Source organism: Cryptococcus neoformans, chromosome 10 (genome assembly GCF_000149385.1).
Source record: "Cryptococcus neoformans var. neoformans B-3501A chromosome 10, whole genome shotgun sequence".
Classification (NCBI taxonomy): Eukaryota; Fungi; Basidiomycota; class Tremellomycetes; order Tremellales; family Cryptococcaceae; genus Cryptococcus; species Cryptococcus deneoformans.
In genome coordinates, this window is record NC_009186.1 from 720,031 (window position 1) to 740,088 (window position 20,058).

Genomic DNA, 20,058 nt, shown 5'->3' on the forward strand with positions numbered 1-20,058 from the left:
CGCCAACTTGCTTCCGCCGGAACAGCGGCTCGCAACTCTCCGCTCTGCAACTCTCACCGCACTCAACTTATCTCCACTCGCATTCACTCGCATTTCCCGTCCAGCACCCACCCACCAGCATGTCCGTCCCCTGGCGCAAAAACACCCACATCCCCAGCCCCCCGTCATACCCCTCCTCCTTCGGCACCGCCGACTCGGACGTCGACTCGGGCAGCGACAGCGGAGACACGGACGCAGAGCTCGACGCCATCGTCCAGGAGGAGTGGGAAGAGTCGCTGCGACAGATGGAGGTCGTCATCTCCATCATCGTCATTCCGTACTTTGGAAAGTGGTTCGGCAGACAGTGGGCGTTCTGGGGTACGTCACGCCGCCAGCAGTGCATGATCGAGCTAACTAGCCGTGCAGCGTACGAAAGATATCAACAAATCGGTCTCGGCCGCACATTCTTCGGCCTCTCATAGCGCGTAATGTCAACGATGTAAAGCCCTGCAGAATTGTACCATCCACATGCACTCATCGTCGTCTACTAATACTCTCCACTACCCTGACCAACGCCCCCTTTTCAGGCCGGAATCCTCTCTGGCGCATCTCCCGCATAATCTCTTCAATCTCTTTCCTTCGGTCCATCTGCAGCAACTTGGTCAACACTATGAGATACGAGTCACTATTCGGAACCACCCCGTCATGGAGCATCCTCCTCCAGAGCTTCATCACCGTCTCCACATCGTCCTCCCCGCCGTTCGAATCCACACTCCCCGTAGCCTGCTTGAGGAGCATGTTATACCCCACCCTATGCAGCTTGATCCCAAGCCTGTTCATCCTCGCCAGCGCCTCCCACCCATCCGCCTCCCAGCCGCCCCTAAAGTACCCCGAAGCCAGCGCCGTCCACGTGACTTCGTTCGTCTGCATGTTCTTCTGATGCATAAGCTTGAGCATCTCTTCTGCATGTTCCAACCCCACACGCGTGCCCGACTTGGCAAGGTCCGCGATAAGCATCGAACACATCCGCTCGTTCGGGACGATCCCTTGCTTCTGCATCGCATCCATCGCACCTTTTGCCAAATCGAGTCGTCGCGCACGGAGCAGTCCCTGGACCAAGGTCGTGTACGTCACCACGTCCGGCTGGAGTTTCAGTTCCCCGGCCTTGCTGAACAGGGCGGACATGGCCTCGATATTGGCTTCACGGGCATAGTGGCGAAGAACGGTGTTGATGGTGATAAGGTTACATCGGATGGCCGAGTCAGGGCGGGACGCTTGGGAAAAGAGGTCGAGCGCGAGGGGGGGGCCATCGTTGGGGATGAGTAGGCAGGCGGAAATCATCTGATTAAGTGCATGGATGGGCGGAAAGGGGGCTTTGGATGCTGTTCCACGTTTTTTTTTTTTTTCAGTTGGTTTTCCAGAAACAAGGCAAATGGCGACTCACGCAAACGTTCTTCAGAAAGATAAATCTTTTTACACTCTTCATCGCCAACCAACTCGTTCCACGCTTGCTGCAGCCCATGTAAATCTCCCAGCCTACCCAACCCCTCGATGTACATCATGTACATTTTCAAATCCCTCTCCCCCGTTTCCTTCCACGTCGCTTTCAAGTTTCCCAACGCATTCTCACTCGCGTCGCTTCTTTCGTCCATATCGAGCGACATGACCTCATGCCCCGCCCTCAGTCCCACATTATCACCCGGTCTAACCCGGAGGAATATGAGGGTATACGCAATCGTACGCGGTAAAGGCCGAGGACACTTTGCTAAAACTTGAGCTGCATACGTGTCGAAAGACGTAGGAGGCGGGTTAGCGATAGCCGCTAGAGATGCGGACCGCATAAATGGCCGTTTAAACGCAAGGAGAAACGATGCGAGCACTGGGAATCGTATTTCCGGCAAAGGGTCGAGGATCCCGACTTGGCTTTGCACCGCATCACGCAGCATACCAGCCTGGACGCGTCCCCAGAGGTTGATGATTCCCGACCAATCGCCTCGATTGCGCATACTCGCGAGTTCGGTATCGAGCGCATCCTTCGACCTCGGTATCCGATCGGCAATCGCTTCAGATTTCCCCAAAAGCGTCTCGATCTGACTCTGGTAAGAGTCGACTGTCTCTCCCGCAGGAATCACTTTGGAGAGGTATTCTTCGACTGACGCTTGTGCAGGCCAGACGTATGCGTTCTCCGGCACGGTCGACGTACCCGTCTTGGATCGCAACACCACCCAGGCTGCAGCGATAGGCGCCTGCAGTACGGGCGTAGCCCCATTATTCGCCAGTCGCTTTAACACCGCTTCCAGCGTATCCTGCAATGCCCGTAATTTCTCCCGATCGTCGTTGAACCGATTCACTTCAAGCATCAACCCCCAGGCAAACAGTTCAGCCACATGCTGCACTTCTGGGCCCATAAACAGCAAATCTACCGCTACTTTCCCATAGCAGTGACCTAGCAGTACCAGCGCTTGCCGTCTCTCTTCGTCTGTCGTATCGGCTTGTTGTAATATGGGAGCGACAAGGAGCGGTATCGTCTTGGTATGCGGATCGAGAAGAGGACGGATATTCCGGCGAAAAATGAGGGGGTATGCCGCATGGAGCGCTTGGTGAGAGTCGATAGGTTTAGTAGGGTTGTGGAAGACGGTTTGGAATTGGGCGCGAAGCAAAGAGTCGGCTACTTTGACTTTTGGCTATATTGTATAAAGAAGCATGAGTTTTTTGGTCGATTGGTTTTTCACGTTGACAAAGATTCAATGGAACTTACCGCAGCTTTTGTCGGTTTCAGAGGTGTCGGAGCGAATTCCGATGACCTCGCCCGTCTTGAAGACGGACCATGGCTATACTCTCTCGCCTGAATATGTCTAAACCCCAAGCAAGCAGGACAGAGCCGTCGGCCGCTCGATATCCCCGCTGCCTGTCCCAAGCTTCTTACCGCTCGTACTCCAAGTCCAGAGGCCATGTATATAGGTAAAGCGTCACCTTTGCGAGCTGTCCTGAGGCTACAAGCTGGTTGTTGTGGCAGGAGATGGATATAGAGGATAAATATGACAAGGTAGATTGAAAGTACAGATAACTGGATAATTTAGAATTGATCCCGCTCATCTCTAAAATCCGCTGGCGTCAGTAATACTTAAAACCATCCATCCATCATCCTCTTGCCCCCCCCCCAAAATGCCCCCCCAGCAACCCAAGACACGATACTTCAAGGGCAAAGCCCCCACGGCCATCTCCGAATCTGAATCCGAATCCGAGGCTGAGGAGGAAGAAGATGTCAAGCCGACATACAAACAGCGTCAGAGACAGAGACTCGAGGAGGAACGTAACCTCGTCGCGGGTGGAGCTGGACGGGTCATCACGGATGTAAAAGAGATTGTGAGAGAGGGGTCAAGGGCAAAGATGGGAGGCGGAATGAAGATGGATTTGGGGAATGTGCAGGTCGGGAGAAAAGTGGGTGATGGAGGTGTAAAAGGTGTGTGTGTGTTTTTTCGTTGGAAGACCTGATTATCCTCTTTCTCCCTGCATGAGAAGACAACGAGCTGATGAAAGACTTTTTTTAGAGGAATCTTCAGAAGAGGAAGAGAGCGAAGAGGAAGAGGAAGAAACTGTTGCTCAGGCTGCCAAAGCGGATGAAGAAGAATCTAGCGAGTACGAGACGGACTCTGAAGAGGAATCGGAAGAAGAGGTCAAGAAACCCATGTTTCGACCTGTTTTCGTCCCCAAGTAAGAAGTATCTCTTATATGGAATGATCCCTCTAACAACCTTTTGCAGGAATGCTCGAAACATGACCGCAGAAAAGGCCGCTGCAGAAGCTGAAGAAGCACGAAAACGCGAAGAAGAGGCTGAAGAGCAACGTAAACTTGCTTCTAAAGAACTCGCAGGGGAGAGTATCCGCCGTGAACTCGTAGAAAGTACATTGGTTTTCTCTTCACCCTCTCTTTTTATTTTTTTCCCACTGACCATGTTTTTTGTGTATGAACAGAGGAAGCAGCCGATATTGTCCCCGAAGTCGACGATACCGACGGTCTCGACGTCGAAGCCGAATTTGAAGCATGGCGCGCCCGTGAACTCGCTCGACTCTTGCGTGAAAAGCAAGCCCAAGCAGCCAAGGATGAAGAGAAGGAAGAGATTGAGAGGAGACGAGCGATGCCAGAGGAGCAAAGGCTCAAGGAGGATATGGAATTTGCAGCCAGAACGAGGGAGAAGGAAAAGGGGCAAATGGGGTTCTTGCAAAAGTATTACCACAAGGGTGCATTCCATCAGGTCAGTCTGTTTCACAGGGGAAAAGATGCTATAAATGTGCTGATTGAGCTGGAATGGAACAGGACGACGATCTGCTCAGAAGAGATTATGCGGGAGCGACGGAAAGCTCTGTAGACATGACCCTCTTACCCAAGGTGATGCAAGTCCGGGACTTTGGTAAAGCTTCACGAACAAAGTATACCCATTTGGCGGACCAGGACACCTCCCAAGGTGGATGGGGAGCGGCTTTAAGGCGACCACCAGGAGCTCAGACTACAGGGGAAGGGTGTTGGAACTGTGGTGGCCCTCATCTCAGAAAAGGTCAGTCTTGGTCAACCTGTGTCATTTATGTGCGTGGGGTGCAAGTGGCTGATGTTTTGGTCTCTGTGTGTAGATTGTCCCAACAACAATGTCGGCGACCCGAATCTCATTGGCGGGATGGTTATCCCCGGCGTGGCTGGTGCTGGTGTCGGTGCGAGCGGCGCAAACACTTCGGCACTTGGGTCAGGGTCGAGGACTTGGGGGAATGGACGTGATGATCGCGGTGAGAGAGACAGGCGTTATGCGGATAGGGACAGGGATAGGGATAGGGATAGTGGTAGACGGCGAGATGAAGGGAGGGAGAGGCGGTACGATGATGAGCGGCGAGGGGAGAAGGATGATCGTAGGAGGGATCGAGATAGGGATTATGGGAGGGACAGAGATAGGGAACGGGAAAAGGAGACTGCGAGAGAAAGAAATAGAGATGGAGATTACGGGAGGGACAAAGATAGGGAGAGGGATCGATATGATCGTGAACGCGACTATGCCCGAGACAGGGATAGGCGGCGCGATAGTCCTGGACGCAAAAGAGAGCGTGATGACCGAGACAGAGACTATGAGCGAGATGAGAAGCGAAGAAGAGACGAGAGGGATAGGGATAGGGAAAGAGAGAAGGAAAGAGGGGTCAGACGGGACAGAGACAGATTGCAGTACGATTAGCATAGCATGTGAAGCCAGCAAATTGTCATACACTGTACGGTAGTCCATTAATGCATATGTATTGTACATCTACAGGATCATTTAAGCCTTTTTCGCCTGGGCGGCAAGGTACACTGCTTCGTTCAAACCAGCCCTATTCCTGGCAATCTGCGGGTTTGTCAGCTTTCACGCTTGCCTTTTCCAACTGCTATAAGGGATTGACCTACCTCGATGGCGAAGAATTGCACACGGGTGATAAGTATAGAGTTATCCTGGGTGTAGAGTTCATCTGATCGTCGTCGGATAAGGGTGCCAAAGTTGTAATCTGTCACTCGCTTCTCGTACTATAGATCGGTTAGTCGGTTACTCAAAGAGAATGGGTTAAACATACGGGCATGATGAACCTCCTCCATCGCTCCTTGCCCTTTGCAGATTTCATCTCATCCTCGTTCAATTCTCGCAAGTTTTCCTCAAACTTGAATTCAGGGAACTCGTCGAGCAAGTTGTTGTACAGTTCGTCGTCGATACTGGGCAAGTCTGCATGTCAGCATTTTATTACAGTCAAGAGCGGCGGAAGGGCCATTTGTCGATAACAAATCGGTAGCTTACGGGGTGAATTTGATGAGTTTCGGAGGAATTGTTTGGAGGATCTTTTCGTAGGCCTTGACCGGTGTGTCAGCGTATACTGTTCCCAACAGTAGGAGATGTACCCACTTCGAGGTGCTCGACAGTCTTGACAGCGAACTGCATCTCGATTTCCTCTGCGTTGCCGGCGGTGTTGGCGTCAAAAGGCTCAGCCATCGTGTTTGAGTTGGTGAAAGTGGGGGTGAGGCGGGAGTGAAAGTGGGAATGAAAAGTGGGTGTTTTATAGGAAACTTTTGTGGAATGATGAGCAAGCAATCGCAGATACACCTTTTTTTGAATCCTCTGGCAAAGTCTTCAAGGCACGAGAATGTCCCATCGTCATGGGCACAAGTCACGTGACTTCAAAGCCACGAGGATTGTTTGTTGTGACGGTGTCCCGCCCCGCTGCATCTCCCTATTCCGCAAACATCTCTTTTCCTGGACCTGCAGCTGTATCTCCATGCCCGGCTCACAGCCCACTATGTCCCATATCCAGGTACCATTCCCCTCGGCATCCCCCCTCAAAAGCCCCACCACCCTTTCAACAGCTTCCTCAGACGATGACTATCCTACCATCAGCTATCCAGATCACGGCGATGAGAGCACTAACAACACTCCCAGAGCCAGCTCAGGCAATATATCATCACAGCCTTCCAGAGGAGTTTCTTCAAGCTCAGCCTCTGTGCGAGATACTCTTCTACCTATACAACCCATGCCAGACTCTTTACTACTCAAACACACCTTTTCAGCTCTCGACGGTTCAGCCACCACTCTCAAACGTTTTTCAAAATCAGTCCTTGCCTATGCTGCCGTCGTGCATACTCTGTCAGAGCAGCTTGAGAAAGCCGAAGATGATTTATTTGGTGCCGTCGGCGAATTAGGTCTGTGGCTGGAGACGGGATACGGTGTGCAAACAGACAAACAGAAAGGCGGCGTCTGGGACCAAGACGGAATTCGGAAAGTGAACCGAGAAAAGCGACGGAGAGAAAGGGAAGAGATGAACGTGAGAGTTGAGCAGGGTTTGAAAGATGTGAAGGCTCATCTGAAAAGGCGAGGTCTCGCTGGTGGTGGTGCCCAAACCAAGTACGAGGTGTGTTGAATTGCTTTTGATGGCTTTCGGTGATTAACACAAAGCAGTCATCAGCCAAGCAATTCTACCATGCCACAGGTGTCTATCTCGCCCCACAATCACCTACTCTTCCCTCACATACTCAACAAACCTCTGGATCTTCGGCCCCTGCGTCTGGCAATCTTCAACCTGCCCATGATATGGCCCAATCTGTGCGACTTGCCCAGTGGGATCTCACTCGGTATACACACCATTCTCTTTTACTATCTGCCGTCCCACCCAGCTCGGAAGAGTGTTTGAACCTCCTTGTCGCGCTTTACGGTTGGGTAGCTAGTATGCTGAACGAGCAGCCTGGTTTTGTTAAGGAGATCGACGAAGATGCCCTGGCTGCTATACGGCAGTCATCACATGTACGACCCCATCAGCTTCGCAGATCATCCTCTCCTGCACAATCTAATCAACAATTGAAATCTACTCTTTCTTCTTGTTTATCACAACTCTCCAACACCCGAGCTAGTTTGCTTTCAGCGTGGGCTCGAAGGGATGACCAAACTCGACTCTTGCAAGAGGCCGCTGCAAAACGGCAGAGCGAATACGAATCGATATGCGCTGATGAGCCATCTGGCGCCAAACTGGGGGAAGGTCTTGGACTGGGGAATATCGGCAGTGGAAATGCAATGGCCAGTGTCTCCTCTTCTGGAGTGGAACACAAGAAGCAAAAGAAACACAAGTTTGGTCGGTCTATGGGTGGTCGTCTAAAAGATTTCCTTTCTTCTTCTAGCAGCTCTCACTCTGTCGCTGCCATTTCTCCAGTATCCGAAAGACCGTTTAGAGCCAGTTTTGATGGCTACATGCGGACTGACAGGCGGAACGAGGGTGTTACTCGAGTGTCAACAACAGGCATCGTCAAGCTGCCTACCCACTCGGAAGTGCTTGATCAACCAACCATAGTCACTTCCCCCACCTTCATCTCCCCTACCACCGCCTCTACACCTGCAATCATGAATTCTCCACTCAGCGCGTTTACCCCGACGTCACCCACACTTACCGTCCCATACCCTTCAGGAGCCTCCAGCATGCCTCCTCCACCGCCCCCCAAAGAATACGCCCGTCCTTATATGCCATCCCGACATTCTGTCCATATGCCAAGTGGTGACTACATCTCTCCCTATATCGCCTCTACCTCGGCTTCTGGGTCAAGTGATTATGATGCCTCTCTTCGTCTTCCTTCGCCGTTTGAGAGCAGTCCCGACTTGCGTCTCAGTGTCGGCTCGGGCGATAAAGTGAGACACAGCATGGACAGCTCTCGGCCCGTAAGCGGTACTAGCTATTCACGCACCAGCCCCAACCCGAGTATGACGTCCGTCTCCCCGCACCCTGTACCGAAGATTGGTCTCGGACATCCGAGTGCAGCTGCTATCCTTGGCACAGTAAATGTGGGTGTCGGTGGTGTGGGAGGGCTAGGCGCAGGAGGAGACGAGGATGAATTGAGAGAAGAAGCTGGACGGAAGAAGGAGGGTGTTCTATGGGGATTAGGGACGTGGGAAGGACTGACAAAAGGGAGTGGGTCAAAGGGCAAATGGGAAAAGTACTGGGTCGTTTTGGACCATTCAAGTATCTACGAAGTATGTTCTCTTTTTCCCAAAGTTGAATCGAATTCGTGATTGACCGATGAAAACGCTAGTATCGGGATATTTCCGGTCCGCCAGGAGGAGCGCATGCGGTGATTGACCTCAAATTTGCTAGTGTACGTGAGGGAAGAGGGACGGATAGGCGGTTCGGTAGGTTTATTGATGTTTCATTTCATGGACTAGGCTTACACACTGCGATTTAGTATTTGAGATTGTTACCCCTTCACAAGGACGACGATTATACCAAGCTACCTCTGACCAAGAGATGAAGGTATGTCTTCCACTAAGCTTTTGTAGGCTTTTACTGATGCAAATGTTAAGCAATGGCTCTATGCCATCTGCAATGCTATTGAATCATGTATCAACGGTACTTCCACCGTTCGCACTATCGATCAAGCCAAAGCTCGGGGACCATCAGGTGCATACGACGACCACGCTCTCCCCGCCCGCTCCAAATACAACCTCGGATTTTCCGCCCGCAACCTGAGTCTCGGCTTTGTTCCGCTCATCCAGACTGGCCGTAAGTCAATGCCCTCTACACCTGTAGAAGCGACAAGTGGAGAAGCGAGGATTAGGAAGACGAGCTTGAAAAAAGTGTTGAAGCAGAGTGGAGAGAGATTTACGAATGCCATGACCGGCGCGACAAGTAGCATCAACTTAGCGGCGCACATGGCTGACCAACCGTCCGAAAAGGCGAAACGCAACTCATTCGGTGGCCTTGAGGTTCCTCGACCGACGTTTGGGAGGGCTGGCAGTCGCCAAAGTTTACCTGCCTCTGCTCCTGATAGACAACCTCTTCAGCAACAATTCAACCAGCTTCTGCCTCCGATTAGCACCCCTCCTGGAGCCAAATCTTCGTGGGCGGATAACGATATCGAGAATCGTGTACTGGAAATGGCTGGTCTCGGTCTAGGCGCCTCACCTCCTTCCCGCTCCGGCGGCGGACACGGGGTACTGTCTCTTGCCGAAAGCCCAAGCAGTGCCAAACGCCGAGTTAAGAGTGAAGCTATCAGGAAACCTCACGCAAACAAGCATAAGCTGGCTCAGCATCAAGGTGGTGAAGGGTTGACAAGATCGAAGAGTGATGATGGGTCGACAATGTTGGCGGAGGATTTGGCCGATGATAAAAAGGAATTGAAGAAGATTGCATCTGAAGAAGGGAACGCGAGATGTGCGGACTGTCATGGTGGGATGAAGGCGAGTCGATGGGCAACTATCAGTGAGTCCTGTCAGACCTGCACAATGGCGGATGTTAAATTGACACTCTTAGGCTTGCACAATACTCCTATCGTGCTCTTCCTTTGTATCCGCTGTATCGGTATACACAGATCGCTGGGAACTCACATTTCCAAAGCAAGAAGTGTCGACATGGATAACTGGACCCCGGAACAGATCGCTCTAGCCCGAGAGTGGGGTAATATTCGAGGGAACGCTGTATGGGAAGCAACCAGAGGGGATGAAGAACCGAGACCGCTAGGGCCGGAAGGGATGAAGGAATTTGTCAAACAAAAGTATGTTGAGGGAAGATGGTTGAGGCCAGATGATAGACTGAGGTTTGGGTTTGGTCCCAAAGTTTAATGGAGGCGCGTTTTTATGACATTTTCAGATGGCGATTAATGGAGATGAGTATCTAATGGACTTTTGTTTTGATTGACATTCCTCATTTATAATATCTATGATCATCATGTAGTAAGAAGAGAAACGACGAGATGACAGCTATGATAGACTATTGTAAAAAAATATGGGCCAGTCTGTTATTGTTAAAAAAGGTGCTATTCTCTGGGTAACTCTCGTGACATACGTAAAATGATTTTTTCTAATGAAAGTCTACCATGGCCTACTCAACCTCAAGCTAGGTAGGACTCAATAGAGATAGATGATGGCCTTCTGAAGGAGGGCCCTCTGACAAAACCGCTTGACGAACAAGGAGTGCCTCCTCTCGAACTTGGTCTGGAATTAGTAGCCACATTGAATCACCCAGACTCATTATATTTACACTCTCGATTAAGTTCTGCCATTCTTCGTCCCAACAGTAAAGGGTCTACACTCCAATGAACAATATTATGTTCAACTTTAATCTTCACAAAACCACACCAGGAATCACTCCTGGAGGCTGGTTTCCAGGTCTTAGTACTTCCCTAAACATGTCGGCTTCTATCGCTTCATCGATCTTATGTATGTGGATCGGTGAGTGATCGTGGGATGCTCGAAGGCTTCAAATAAAAGGCTCATCACTGGTCTCGGATGGGGGTGGAGCTTTACTAGGGCAAAATGGAATGTTTCTGAGGGATAGTTTCCCTTCTTCTATGAGCTCATAAAATGACCATCGCTGTGCCCAAAAAGAAACATAATACCACTCTTCTATCTGTCGCCCCAGCACTGATCCATTTTTCTCTTCATGTTTCGATCTAGCCCATAATCAGCCACATTTTGCTCAGATGCTACTAATACTGAGGACATTCTCTACTTCGTTTGGGCTGTCTACCTCCTGAGTTGACCATTCTGGAGACCGAATGGCAGAATAATGGTAAATGCCTCCAATATCAAAGGTTGGACTCGTCGCAGGAGTCTTTAAGCTAAAGGTTTCAGGAACGATCTATATTCAGGGCTACTTAAGAAGCTTATCATATCTTTTTATACTGACCGTGCCTGTTTCCGTTTTGCCGCTTTTAAAACAGCGGATTTTACTTTTTAGTGTTCAGTCATAATTTCCACATCTCCAGACAAAAGTTAATACTGGAAAGAAGCTCTGCTCACGTGTATGCACATAAAGCGACATGTCTTCATTCCAACTAAGCAGCAGAGACGTAATATATCCCTGAACCCGTATTTTGATCCCGCGACGCTGCACCCGCATATCGGAGTATTATCTGTCCGTGCGTCGATGGTTGAATGTGTCGATAATTGTTAGAAAATGAGAAGACACCCGGGCCCAGTGGCATAATATAAACATTAATAATATATACGGAAAAACAAATATGTACACATATACATGACAGCTATATAGACTATTGACAACTTAGACATTAACTTATTAGGCATGAAATGTCCCAAACTAATTTCGAAGGACATGCTTAATGATCATGATTCGACGCCCGCTCCCAATCGCTGCTTCACCCGTTGAACCTTGGCCACCTCTCTCTCCCAAATACGCTTGACTTCTTCCTCTCCTACGCCTTTATCCTGTCCTTCCAACAAGCCCATACCGTCTTTCACTTCCTCTTCCCTTACGCAAAGCACTACTTTGTTCGTACTCATATTAGCCCACTTGCCAGTGCCAGACGGAAGACTAATCAAGCCCAAGGTTTCAAGATTGGAAAGCAGATCCTGGTAGTCACTTTCCGCGGCTGGAGGGAAGGGGGAAGATGACTGAGAAAGGAGATAGGAGTAAGTAGCGTAAAGTGCGGCAACTGGGATGTCGGACCCAGTTGCAGGGGTGCCAGGTGGTGAAACAGTGGTGCCAAGAGCGGGGCAGCCATTCATACCAGCTCTTGAACGAGCCAGATAGACCAATAACGCCACAAGGACCATCTTGCCTTGCAGCTGAACCGATTTGATCTTTTTGCCAGCTGCAGAAGTTGAACCAGTAGATGATCCCGCAGAAGCACGAAGTTGGGCGGTATAAGATGCCAGGGCTTTCATGATATGGGGAATGGCAACCTTGATCATGGGTACCTTCCTGGACGGATCATTGACTGCTTGCGAGCGTTTCTTTATCCATTCGGCCTCGGCGAGAGAGATAGCCGAACCGAGGACTCCAAGGCACATTCGAAGATCACCATTTTGGGCTTCCACCTTTCGACCGAGAAGTGTTATGGCCGCTGAGTCGACCTTAATATCCTGGATGTTGGCGGTGGCGATACGCGCATTGACGATGTTACTTATCTCTGGCGCACCATAGGCTTTGAAAGGAAGGACGGATGGTTGAAGACCATTAGGAAGGACAAGACGGGCCCGGATGGTGAGATCGAGGGTATTGGAGATAGCAATAAGCTTTGTGTTAGGCGAACCAAAAGGAAGAGAAAAAAGCTTGGCGAAAAGATGAGAAGTAGCTGGAGGCACTGTGGAAGGAGTTGGAGGCATAAGTGAGTCAACCTCGTCCAGGATTATAAGGCTGATGCGTATGTCAGTTGCAAACAGCCGAAGAACATGTGTGAGACTCACATTTGCGACGCATTTAGTTTTACGAACTTCGTCACCTCTTCCTCCGTCTTCCCGCAACCAAGTTCGTCTCCTAACCTGGGCCACAAGTCATTGACTTTGAGGCCCATACAACCCACTTCAACCACTCTCCATCCCTGTTCGGCTTTTTGCCTGCCGAAAGCAGTGACCAAAGCGGTTTTCCCTGTTCCTGGAGGGCCTGACACGTACATACCAACGTCCTTGTCATTTTCCTCATCAAAAAGGTATTGGGAAATTGCAGCCTTCTCCTCTTCTCGGCCGACAATCATATCGTTGGCGGTATATCCAGAGATGGTGCAAAGACGAAGAGCAGCCTTGAGTTGTTTATAAGGACTCGCTTCTCTAGCTGGTTTGAAGTTTGCAATGACTTCAGTCGCAAATTCCGGGGAAGATGGTGGAGGAGTGAGCAGACAAGTGGCTTGATTGATGCGTGATTTGGTCGGGGTATCGGGCACTTCGGAGCTGGAAGACGACTTTTCAAGTGCGCGAGATGGAGTTGGGAGATCCGAGTTGCTAGTACAAAAGGAAGATTCACTGGGATTAGGAGAAGGGAAATAGCCGGTGGCCCAAGAAGAAATGGAAGAAGAGGACGTAGAAGGAGCTAGTGAACCATGTCGACCACCTGAAGGATATACTTATTAGTCTAGCTTCGCCAATTGGTCCTAGATATCACTTACCACTGGTTTCACTCCTTACGCTGACAACACTACCACTCCTTCGCCTCCCAGACGCGTCACTGAAGCTACTTCGACTAGTTATCCTGAGCCTCTTTCTCGGCGCGTCGTCGTCGTTTTCTTCATTCTTCTTGGGAGGAATATTCTCCTTTCCTCTACGTAGTCTCGTATAGTCGAAACCATCTTTTTCGGACTTTTCAACACATCCGCTTGAGTCAGCACCGGCGGCTACGGCTTTTAAGGACGCTTGGGACGTCGTAGATAACATAGGCGTAGATTGTGTTCGCAGAAGCATACCTGTGCCCGTCATACGCGACCTAGAAGGAAGAATAGTAATGCCAAGGCCAAGGCCATCCCCATTACCGATCAGGGAGCCAGAAGGCAAGCCGACGTTGGGAACGGAGGATGAAGCTGACAAAGCGCAGTTACGACGAGTGGTCACGCCACGAGAGGACACGTTGTATGAGGTTGAACGCGAGCGCGTCAGTGCTTGACGTCGTGTGACAGGGAGAGCAGATGGTGGCTGCGTGGACGTGGAAGGAGCCAGAGAGTTACGAGACGAGCTGCCGAAGGTTGAGGGATTGGGAAGAGGGACAAGGATGTCATTCTCAGAGCGGGACCGTTTCGGGGAAGTGGGCATGATGAGACTGATAAGGCCCGTCGGAGAAAGAATCAAGAAGCGAAAGAAGGAAGGAAAAGGCGTAGATGTGTGAGTTAAGTATATATGTGGCGGGTAGGAGAGACGATGTGGGTGGCGGGGAGGAAGCGGGGTAAATGGAGTGGGAAAGCGGAATGTAAGTAGCGGAAAATCAGTGAGAAACGACAACTCCCTCGGTCCGTCATGTCGAAATCCCATGCAATCGATCCATGGGCCCGGTATTCGCTTTCAGGCACCAATACCCGAAATTCATGTCAGTCGCGTCAACCCCTGAGTCTTTAATTATCCCTGGCTCATGCACGCGTCGCTATGGCTTTCAACTGTGTGTGTATGCTGTGTATTGGCTTTTATTGATTGCGATACATGTATGCTTTGGGACACCACAGACCACTTAACGTCGACGTTCTACTGATGCCGACGCCATGTATGCATTCGTTTTATTGCCGCTCTTCGAAGACAAGTTAAGGGGACACCAACCAGACGCGTCTCCAACCCCCGTCACCTCTGTGAAACGCCCCTGTACGTAGCTGGAGCAGAAATCAGAAACTCAGAAACTTGCAAACTTGGCTACCAATCATTACGCATTGCGAATCCCATCTACCGGCGTTCTGGCTCACATTTCGTCGTCACTGTCATTGGAATACAGAGTCCTCAAAATCTCTAATACATAATACATTGAATGCATTTCAACCAAATTGCATGCAGCACGGGTAATATTCAGGAAACACATTAGCCGTGGGAATTACGAACTGGACGCATGAACTGCAGGTGGTGCTTCATGATGGTTTAGAATATTACAAAACCAGTAGTAGTGCGCTCTGTGCATTTCGCATCAGCCAACATTAGCCTTTTTCATGTGACGCGTTCCTCATTAGATCCGACATCCACGAAACTTGATGAAAACCAATCCAATCAATTTCAGAGATTAATGGGTGAATCACGAATTTCAAGTGGTGCTCAGGTACGTAACGTGAACATTAGCTTTTTGCTCTGTATCCTGTTTCCAGAATACCTGCATGCGTGACGGCAGCCAGGTATTGAACGAAAGACGGATAATAATGAATGATGATGGATGAGTGGCTACTGATGATTTATGAATAGTAATCTACAGTACTGCAGACATGGATATGGCGAGTATTTATCCAAAGTTCGAAAACGATATCGATGTTAAGCATTACTTTTGGGGTTAAATAACGCTGTTGAATTCAAGAGCACAGTGTTCACGTTCCCTGCTTATCATCGATGCAGCTCGGAATACTCTGAAAACTAAGAATATCCTCCGTTGTGTACCAAGTTGGTACGACATCATCTCTTCTTGTGGAGGCCTCACGATGCAAATAACGATGATTCGGATAATACAACCGGTGAATTCACAGTGCACACATGGCCCAATAAGAAAGTGAACCTCTGCCTGCCGGCTTTTCATACATCATAGTCTAGCCTTCAAACAAGAAGTAGCTGGAAAGCTCCCCGTCGTAATCCAAAAGTCGTAATTCAAAAGGGCCGCTTCATTCTTCTAACCCCAACCAGCTTGCGAGTCGCCATTTGCCAGCAAAAAATGGCAACTGGTGCATATAAAATATTTGTACCATTAGTGCAAGCCCTCATTTTCTTCTTGAAAGAGCGCTCGACATTTCGATCCTCGGTTTACTATATAATCCTGCTCGCTGCATAGATCGATCGAAGGGATAAACACATATAAGTAATACATACGTGACTTCTTGGGCGAGGGCCGGCGGTCTTACCGTTCTCCCAGTCGCGCCTCATATCTATAACTCCGAATTGCCGTGGTAGGGTATCGTCACATCGTCGCCGCCGACGCGTTTGATTTTCGCGCCACGCACCTAGTCTTAATAATAGTCCAAAAATCGCACGGGCGGACAACCGCGCGCACGGACCCTCATCAACGTTCGTTTCGAGCTTGCCGCCGGGATGATGGAACCCTTCAGATTAATTGCGAAACACCAGCATGCATTATAGGAACATAATAATTAGAATACGATATCGAAAGCTCATTATCTCATTGTCCATTCACCCGTATTGTGTCATGACGAGCGGCAATCTTGAGAGGAGCCGAGGTCGGTTTGAACCGCGGTAATTCAAACACAGATCACTTACATGATAGGGCATGTAATGGCTCAAGCAATCCTCTTGAGAAGCACTCTAGTACCTCCCATATATTTGGTAGTCCACCGAGGTGCGCAGTTTGGGGAAAGTGCCTCAAAAGAGATGACGAACTTCATGGGGCTGACAGGGCTCGACCTGATACTGGGAGATGATGGTGAAGAAGCGATAGAAGTAAGTGTGAGAGGAGTGTTCGGACGGGATTTGCGGCTAGCACGCTCGGTATTCTTAGTCTTCATACTGTTTGCAAGCAAGTTAGCAATGAAGAAAATTACATAGTAAGAAAAGACTTACGAAGACGTCAAGGTGATGTTGCGAACCATTGTGATTGTAGGTAGCTTTGTTTGTTTGTTAAGCGGTTTGAAGTTGTTTCGTAGGAGCTTCTGTTTGAAAATTGGGAAGTGTGAATGAAGGAAGGGATGAGAATGTGTCTCTGGAAGGGGTCTTTTATGCATTCAAAACTTAATCAAGAGACCAACCATATTCTACATCCGTCGTGTCGCTGGTCTAGCAAGGGGGAGCGGATATGAGAATTACTGGTTTTGGGCTGCATTATATGGGACTAAGTCAGAAACGGTCGAAAGCTGCATAGGTTTGTGTTGAATTTTGACACCACCAAAGGACGGTAGAAATGGTGCAGGGGTGGATGGACCATGAGCCGTCAGGCCGTTCTATACGCTGTTGATGTTCGGTATACGCATTTCGTGAGTAAGTTGGAGCCATTGCGATAGTGAGGCAGGCCGGATCCTTGTTGGTATACCAGACGGGTGCTGAGAGATCTTCGTAAACGAAACGGACGCGCTGACAGCGATAATCGACCGATGATGCGCGGTGTGAGATTCCCCATCAAAGTGAATGCCCAGTACAGTGATGAGGGAGTGCACCATGTACACAGCTTTACTCACTTCCAAATCATATGGAAAGCCTCATTCGTATGTAGAGGGTCGTTATCCCGCGGCGATTGTTGAGAGATGATAGTGTAACGTAATGGAGAGATTACGAGGGAGGAGCCGAAGGGGGTGAACGCAATATGTGATCCAATTGTGTCTCCGCTTTGCGTGGATACATTTGATTGGTCCAATATCTCAGTAAACTGAGTTGTTCAAATCCTGAACTGGAGGGTATATGTAATGATTTTGTCGGTAACAGAGTAGAATGAGGAGAAGTACATGAAAGAAGCGCCGAAGTGACGCCGTTGATGAGGCTGAGCTATCCGCTGCTGATAAGGCGCCCAAGGCAACCAACCCCCCAGCACCCACATAGATCGGGACACCCTCAGACGTCAACTTGATATCAGCAGACTTCTTGATGTCAAACTGATGTCAACACCGGATGATCTTCTTTCAACGTCTTCTTCTTATTACTATTATGCAGCATTCTCTTTAAACATCACTAGGGCGTCGGGAAATACATAAGAAACGCGTAGTTCATTAGTACAACCATGCCTCGCCGAACAATTACTCCATATAGCACTGTCGGCATTGTTATTCATTTACGAGAACTGGCTCTAAAACATTATTTATACGCCAAAAAGTTACTTTACATTGTTTTTAAGCCATAATGGAATGATGCCAGAGACTCCAACATGCAAGCAAGCACGAGATTGCATACACATCATCAGTCATCAGTTTCTAAGTCATCTACTCTTCTCCCTCAGATTCTTCCTCTTCACCTCCGTCAACAGCCACAATACCGCCACCCTTCTTGATCTCACCTAACTCCCGCCCATGTCTTCTCAGCCTCTCACCGAACGCTTTTCTTGCTCCGGGGTTGGAGGCCACGTCCCACACTTGCAAAGTCGCTTTGCTACCGGCTGCCGCAACTGTAAGTGGTGTCTCGGGATCAGGTGACCATCGGGCGGCGAAGACCCTACCAAGGCCAAGGTCTCGTGAGGTGGCAAGATTGATTTCCCTCTTGCGGCGGGGAATACCTTCAGATTCCTCGTCTTGGACGTTCCAAATTTTGACAGTTTTGTCCATGCCCGCAGTAAGGATACACCCGCGGATGTGGGGATTGATGTCAAGAGCAGAAGCAGGACCATCGTGCGCAGAGAGGGTGAATTTAGGTTGAGCGGTAGTAAGGAAGCCAGAGGACTTGGAGGAGCCTGTAGCAAGAGATGACGATTTGGAGGATGAGAGCACTCGAGAGTCGTAAGAGAGAATGAGACCATTCTCCAAAGAAACCTAGACAATGTACTAAGTTAGTCACGCTGATACTCTAGCTCGGGATGAGCTTAACGTACGTAGAAAGAGTAAGGCTCCCATGGGTCCCATCTGACACACTCAATGTCACTAGCGACTTGCAATCCGATAGCTTCGTCCACCGCTCGCCCATCCCAAACCTTGACCGTCCTGTCATAACCTGCACTCAGGCAGACCTTGTCCAAACCGCCGACGGTGCTCCTGTTCCACTCCACAGCCTGAACCTTTTCACCACCATGGACCTTGTCCCAGCTGCGCATAGCACCCATGGGTGATTCACGAGTCAAATCCCAAAGTTTGATAGTACCGTCGGCAGAACCGGAAAGGAGCAGGTTTCGGTGATTGGGTGTCCAGGAAAGAGAAAGCACGGGCTGGACATGGTAGTCGGCGTTGGCAGCAGGCTGTACCATTTGTTTTCGCTTCTTCTTACCGGTACCAAGGGGTTTGGCCTCTGGCTTTTCAAGCGAAGGTGATGGGCCGAGGATAGCCCGGGGATAAAGACCATCAACGAGGTCGGCATCCCATATTTCAATACTGGGGTCGAAAGAGCCAACAGCGACGTAGTTACCGGGCTTAGCGCCTTCGGGAGCAGCACCGTTGGCATCAGGACCAGGAGAGAAGTCTAGCCATTCCACACACAAGGGGAAGGCAGGAAGCATAAGGTCATGGTGCGCATAAAGGTTCTCGTCGACATCGGCGTAGACATGGAAATCGAGGGATGAGAGGTCGGAGGTCGTTCGGGCAGAGATAATCATAGAATCTGTGGGGAGGAGAACAAGCTCCTCGTCCTCGTTTTCTTCTTCATCCTGTTAAAACGAATTAGCCGATGGGCAATTGTCGGTAGTATCATCAGCAGCAAGACACGAACCTCCTTGAGGGTGATATATGGATCTTCCTCGTTGTCGCGATAATATGTCAGACCTTTGATGTTGGCGAAAGCACCCATCGCTGCATTCGGTCAGCTTAAACTAATTGATACATACGATAAATACTTACCAACGCCTTTGGACTCCTCTTCATCGTATTCGTCCATCTTGAAAGCTGATAGGTCATTAGGGTCAAATGGCTTCTCGGGCTCCTTGTCTTCATCCATCTTCTCGTCGTCATCGTCATTGTCTGCCTCCTCATTACCCTCTTCGTCATCCTCGTCCTCCCAGTCCTCTTCCTCATCACCGCCTTCCATCTCTTCACCATCCTCCACAGCCGCTATCTCACTCTTGAGCTGTTCGAGAACACCAGGCCCGCCGAGCTTGCCTACACGTTCGATCTCGTCTTCATCGAGCTGATACTTTTTGGGTTTTTCCGCCGCACGGCCTCTGGGAACCCATACGAGGGAAGAAATAAGTGTTCCAGACATGGTTTCCGGGCTTTTCAATGGTGAAGCTGTAAAAAGCGTTCAATGAATCCTGTAGTTGAAATTCTGGCAGCAGAAGCCAATCCAGGCACAAAGAGTGGAGGTGGTATATTTATTTATGCTTCCACTTTAAAGCAACAAACAACGGCGGGGGCCGACCAGTGACTTCTTCTTCCACTACTCGTACTATACTTAATTACTTCCTCGCGATCTGATCTTGGACTTGTGTGGGGAGTACGAGTACTCGAGTAGTGTCAGCTCGATTGTTATTAGATGAGAGTCAGCTCTGTAATAATTATTGATTAGACCTAACAATATAAAGGAGAGATAAGAGGGGTGAGTTGATCTTAGCACTCCTCAGACGTTTT

At 49.6% G+C, this 20,058-nt stretch overlaps 6 protein-coding genes across 6 annotated transcripts; 2 read left to right on the forward strand and 4 right to left on the reverse strand.

Annotated features, from left to right (window-relative positions):
- Nucleotides 1-513: 513 nt before the first annotated feature.
- CNBJ2160 (hypothetical protein) lies at nucleotides 514-2,932 on the reverse strand (the record flags this gene model as incomplete). Its single annotated transcript, XM_767847.1, has 3 exons — nucleotides 514-1,361; nucleotides 1,424-2,663; nucleotides 2,738-2,932. 3 exons carry the CDS (start codon nucleotides 2,930-2,932, stop codon nucleotides 514-516), a joined length of 2,283 nt encoding a protein of 760 aa, XP_772940.1.
- A 212-nt stretch (nucleotides 2,933-3,144) lies between these two features.
- On the forward strand, nucleotides 3,145-5,194 carry CNBJ2170 (hypothetical protein; the record flags this gene model as incomplete). The annotated part of the gene is made up of 5 exons (XM_767848.1): nucleotides 3,145-3,442; nucleotides 3,531-3,693; nucleotides 3,743-3,882; nucleotides 3,954-4,234; nucleotides 4,535-5,194. 5 exons carry the CDS (start codon nucleotides 3,145-3,147, stop codon nucleotides 5,192-5,194), a joined length of 1,542 nt encoding a protein of 513 aa, XP_772941.1.
- An 81-nt stretch (nucleotides 5,195-5,275) lies between these two features.
- Nucleotides 5,276-5,974, reverse strand: CNBJ2180 (hypothetical protein; the record flags this gene model as incomplete). Its single annotated transcript, XM_767849.1, has 5 exons — nucleotides 5,276-5,341; nucleotides 5,401-5,517; nucleotides 5,565-5,700; nucleotides 5,783-5,835; nucleotides 5,888-5,974. 5 exons carry the CDS (start codon nucleotides 5,972-5,974, stop codon nucleotides 5,276-5,278), a joined length of 459 nt encoding a protein of 152 aa, XP_772942.1.
- A 283-nt stretch (nucleotides 5,975-6,257) lies between these two features.
- CNBJ2190 (hypothetical protein) lies at nucleotides 6,258-10,075 on the forward strand (the record flags this gene model as incomplete). Its single annotated transcript, XM_767850.1, has 6 exons — nucleotides 6,258-6,887; nucleotides 6,935-8,491; nucleotides 8,551-8,617; nucleotides 8,701-8,768; nucleotides 8,819-9,716; nucleotides 9,768-10,075. 6 exons carry the CDS (start codon nucleotides 6,258-6,260, stop codon nucleotides 10,073-10,075), a joined length of 3,528 nt encoding a protein of 1,175 aa, XP_772943.1.
- A 1,503-nt stretch (nucleotides 10,076-11,578) lies between these two features.
- On the reverse strand, nucleotides 11,579-14,209 carry CNBJ2200 (hypothetical protein; the record flags this gene model as incomplete). Its single annotated transcript, XM_767851.1, has 3 exons — nucleotides 11,579-12,611; nucleotides 12,662-13,280; nucleotides 13,357-14,209. 3 exons carry the CDS (start codon nucleotides 14,207-14,209, stop codon nucleotides 11,579-11,581), a joined length of 2,505 nt encoding a protein of 834 aa, XP_772944.1.
- A 3,566-nt stretch (nucleotides 14,210-17,775) lies between these two features.
- On the reverse strand, nucleotides 17,776-19,693 carry CNBJ2210 (hypothetical protein; the record flags this gene model as incomplete). The annotated part of the gene is made up of 4 exons (XM_767852.1): nucleotides 17,776-18,318; nucleotides 18,378-19,142; nucleotides 19,205-19,284; nucleotides 19,333-19,693. 4 exons carry the CDS (start codon nucleotides 19,691-19,693, stop codon nucleotides 17,776-17,778), a joined length of 1,749 nt encoding a protein of 582 aa, XP_772945.1.
- Nucleotides 19,694-20,058: the final 365 nt, after the last annotated feature.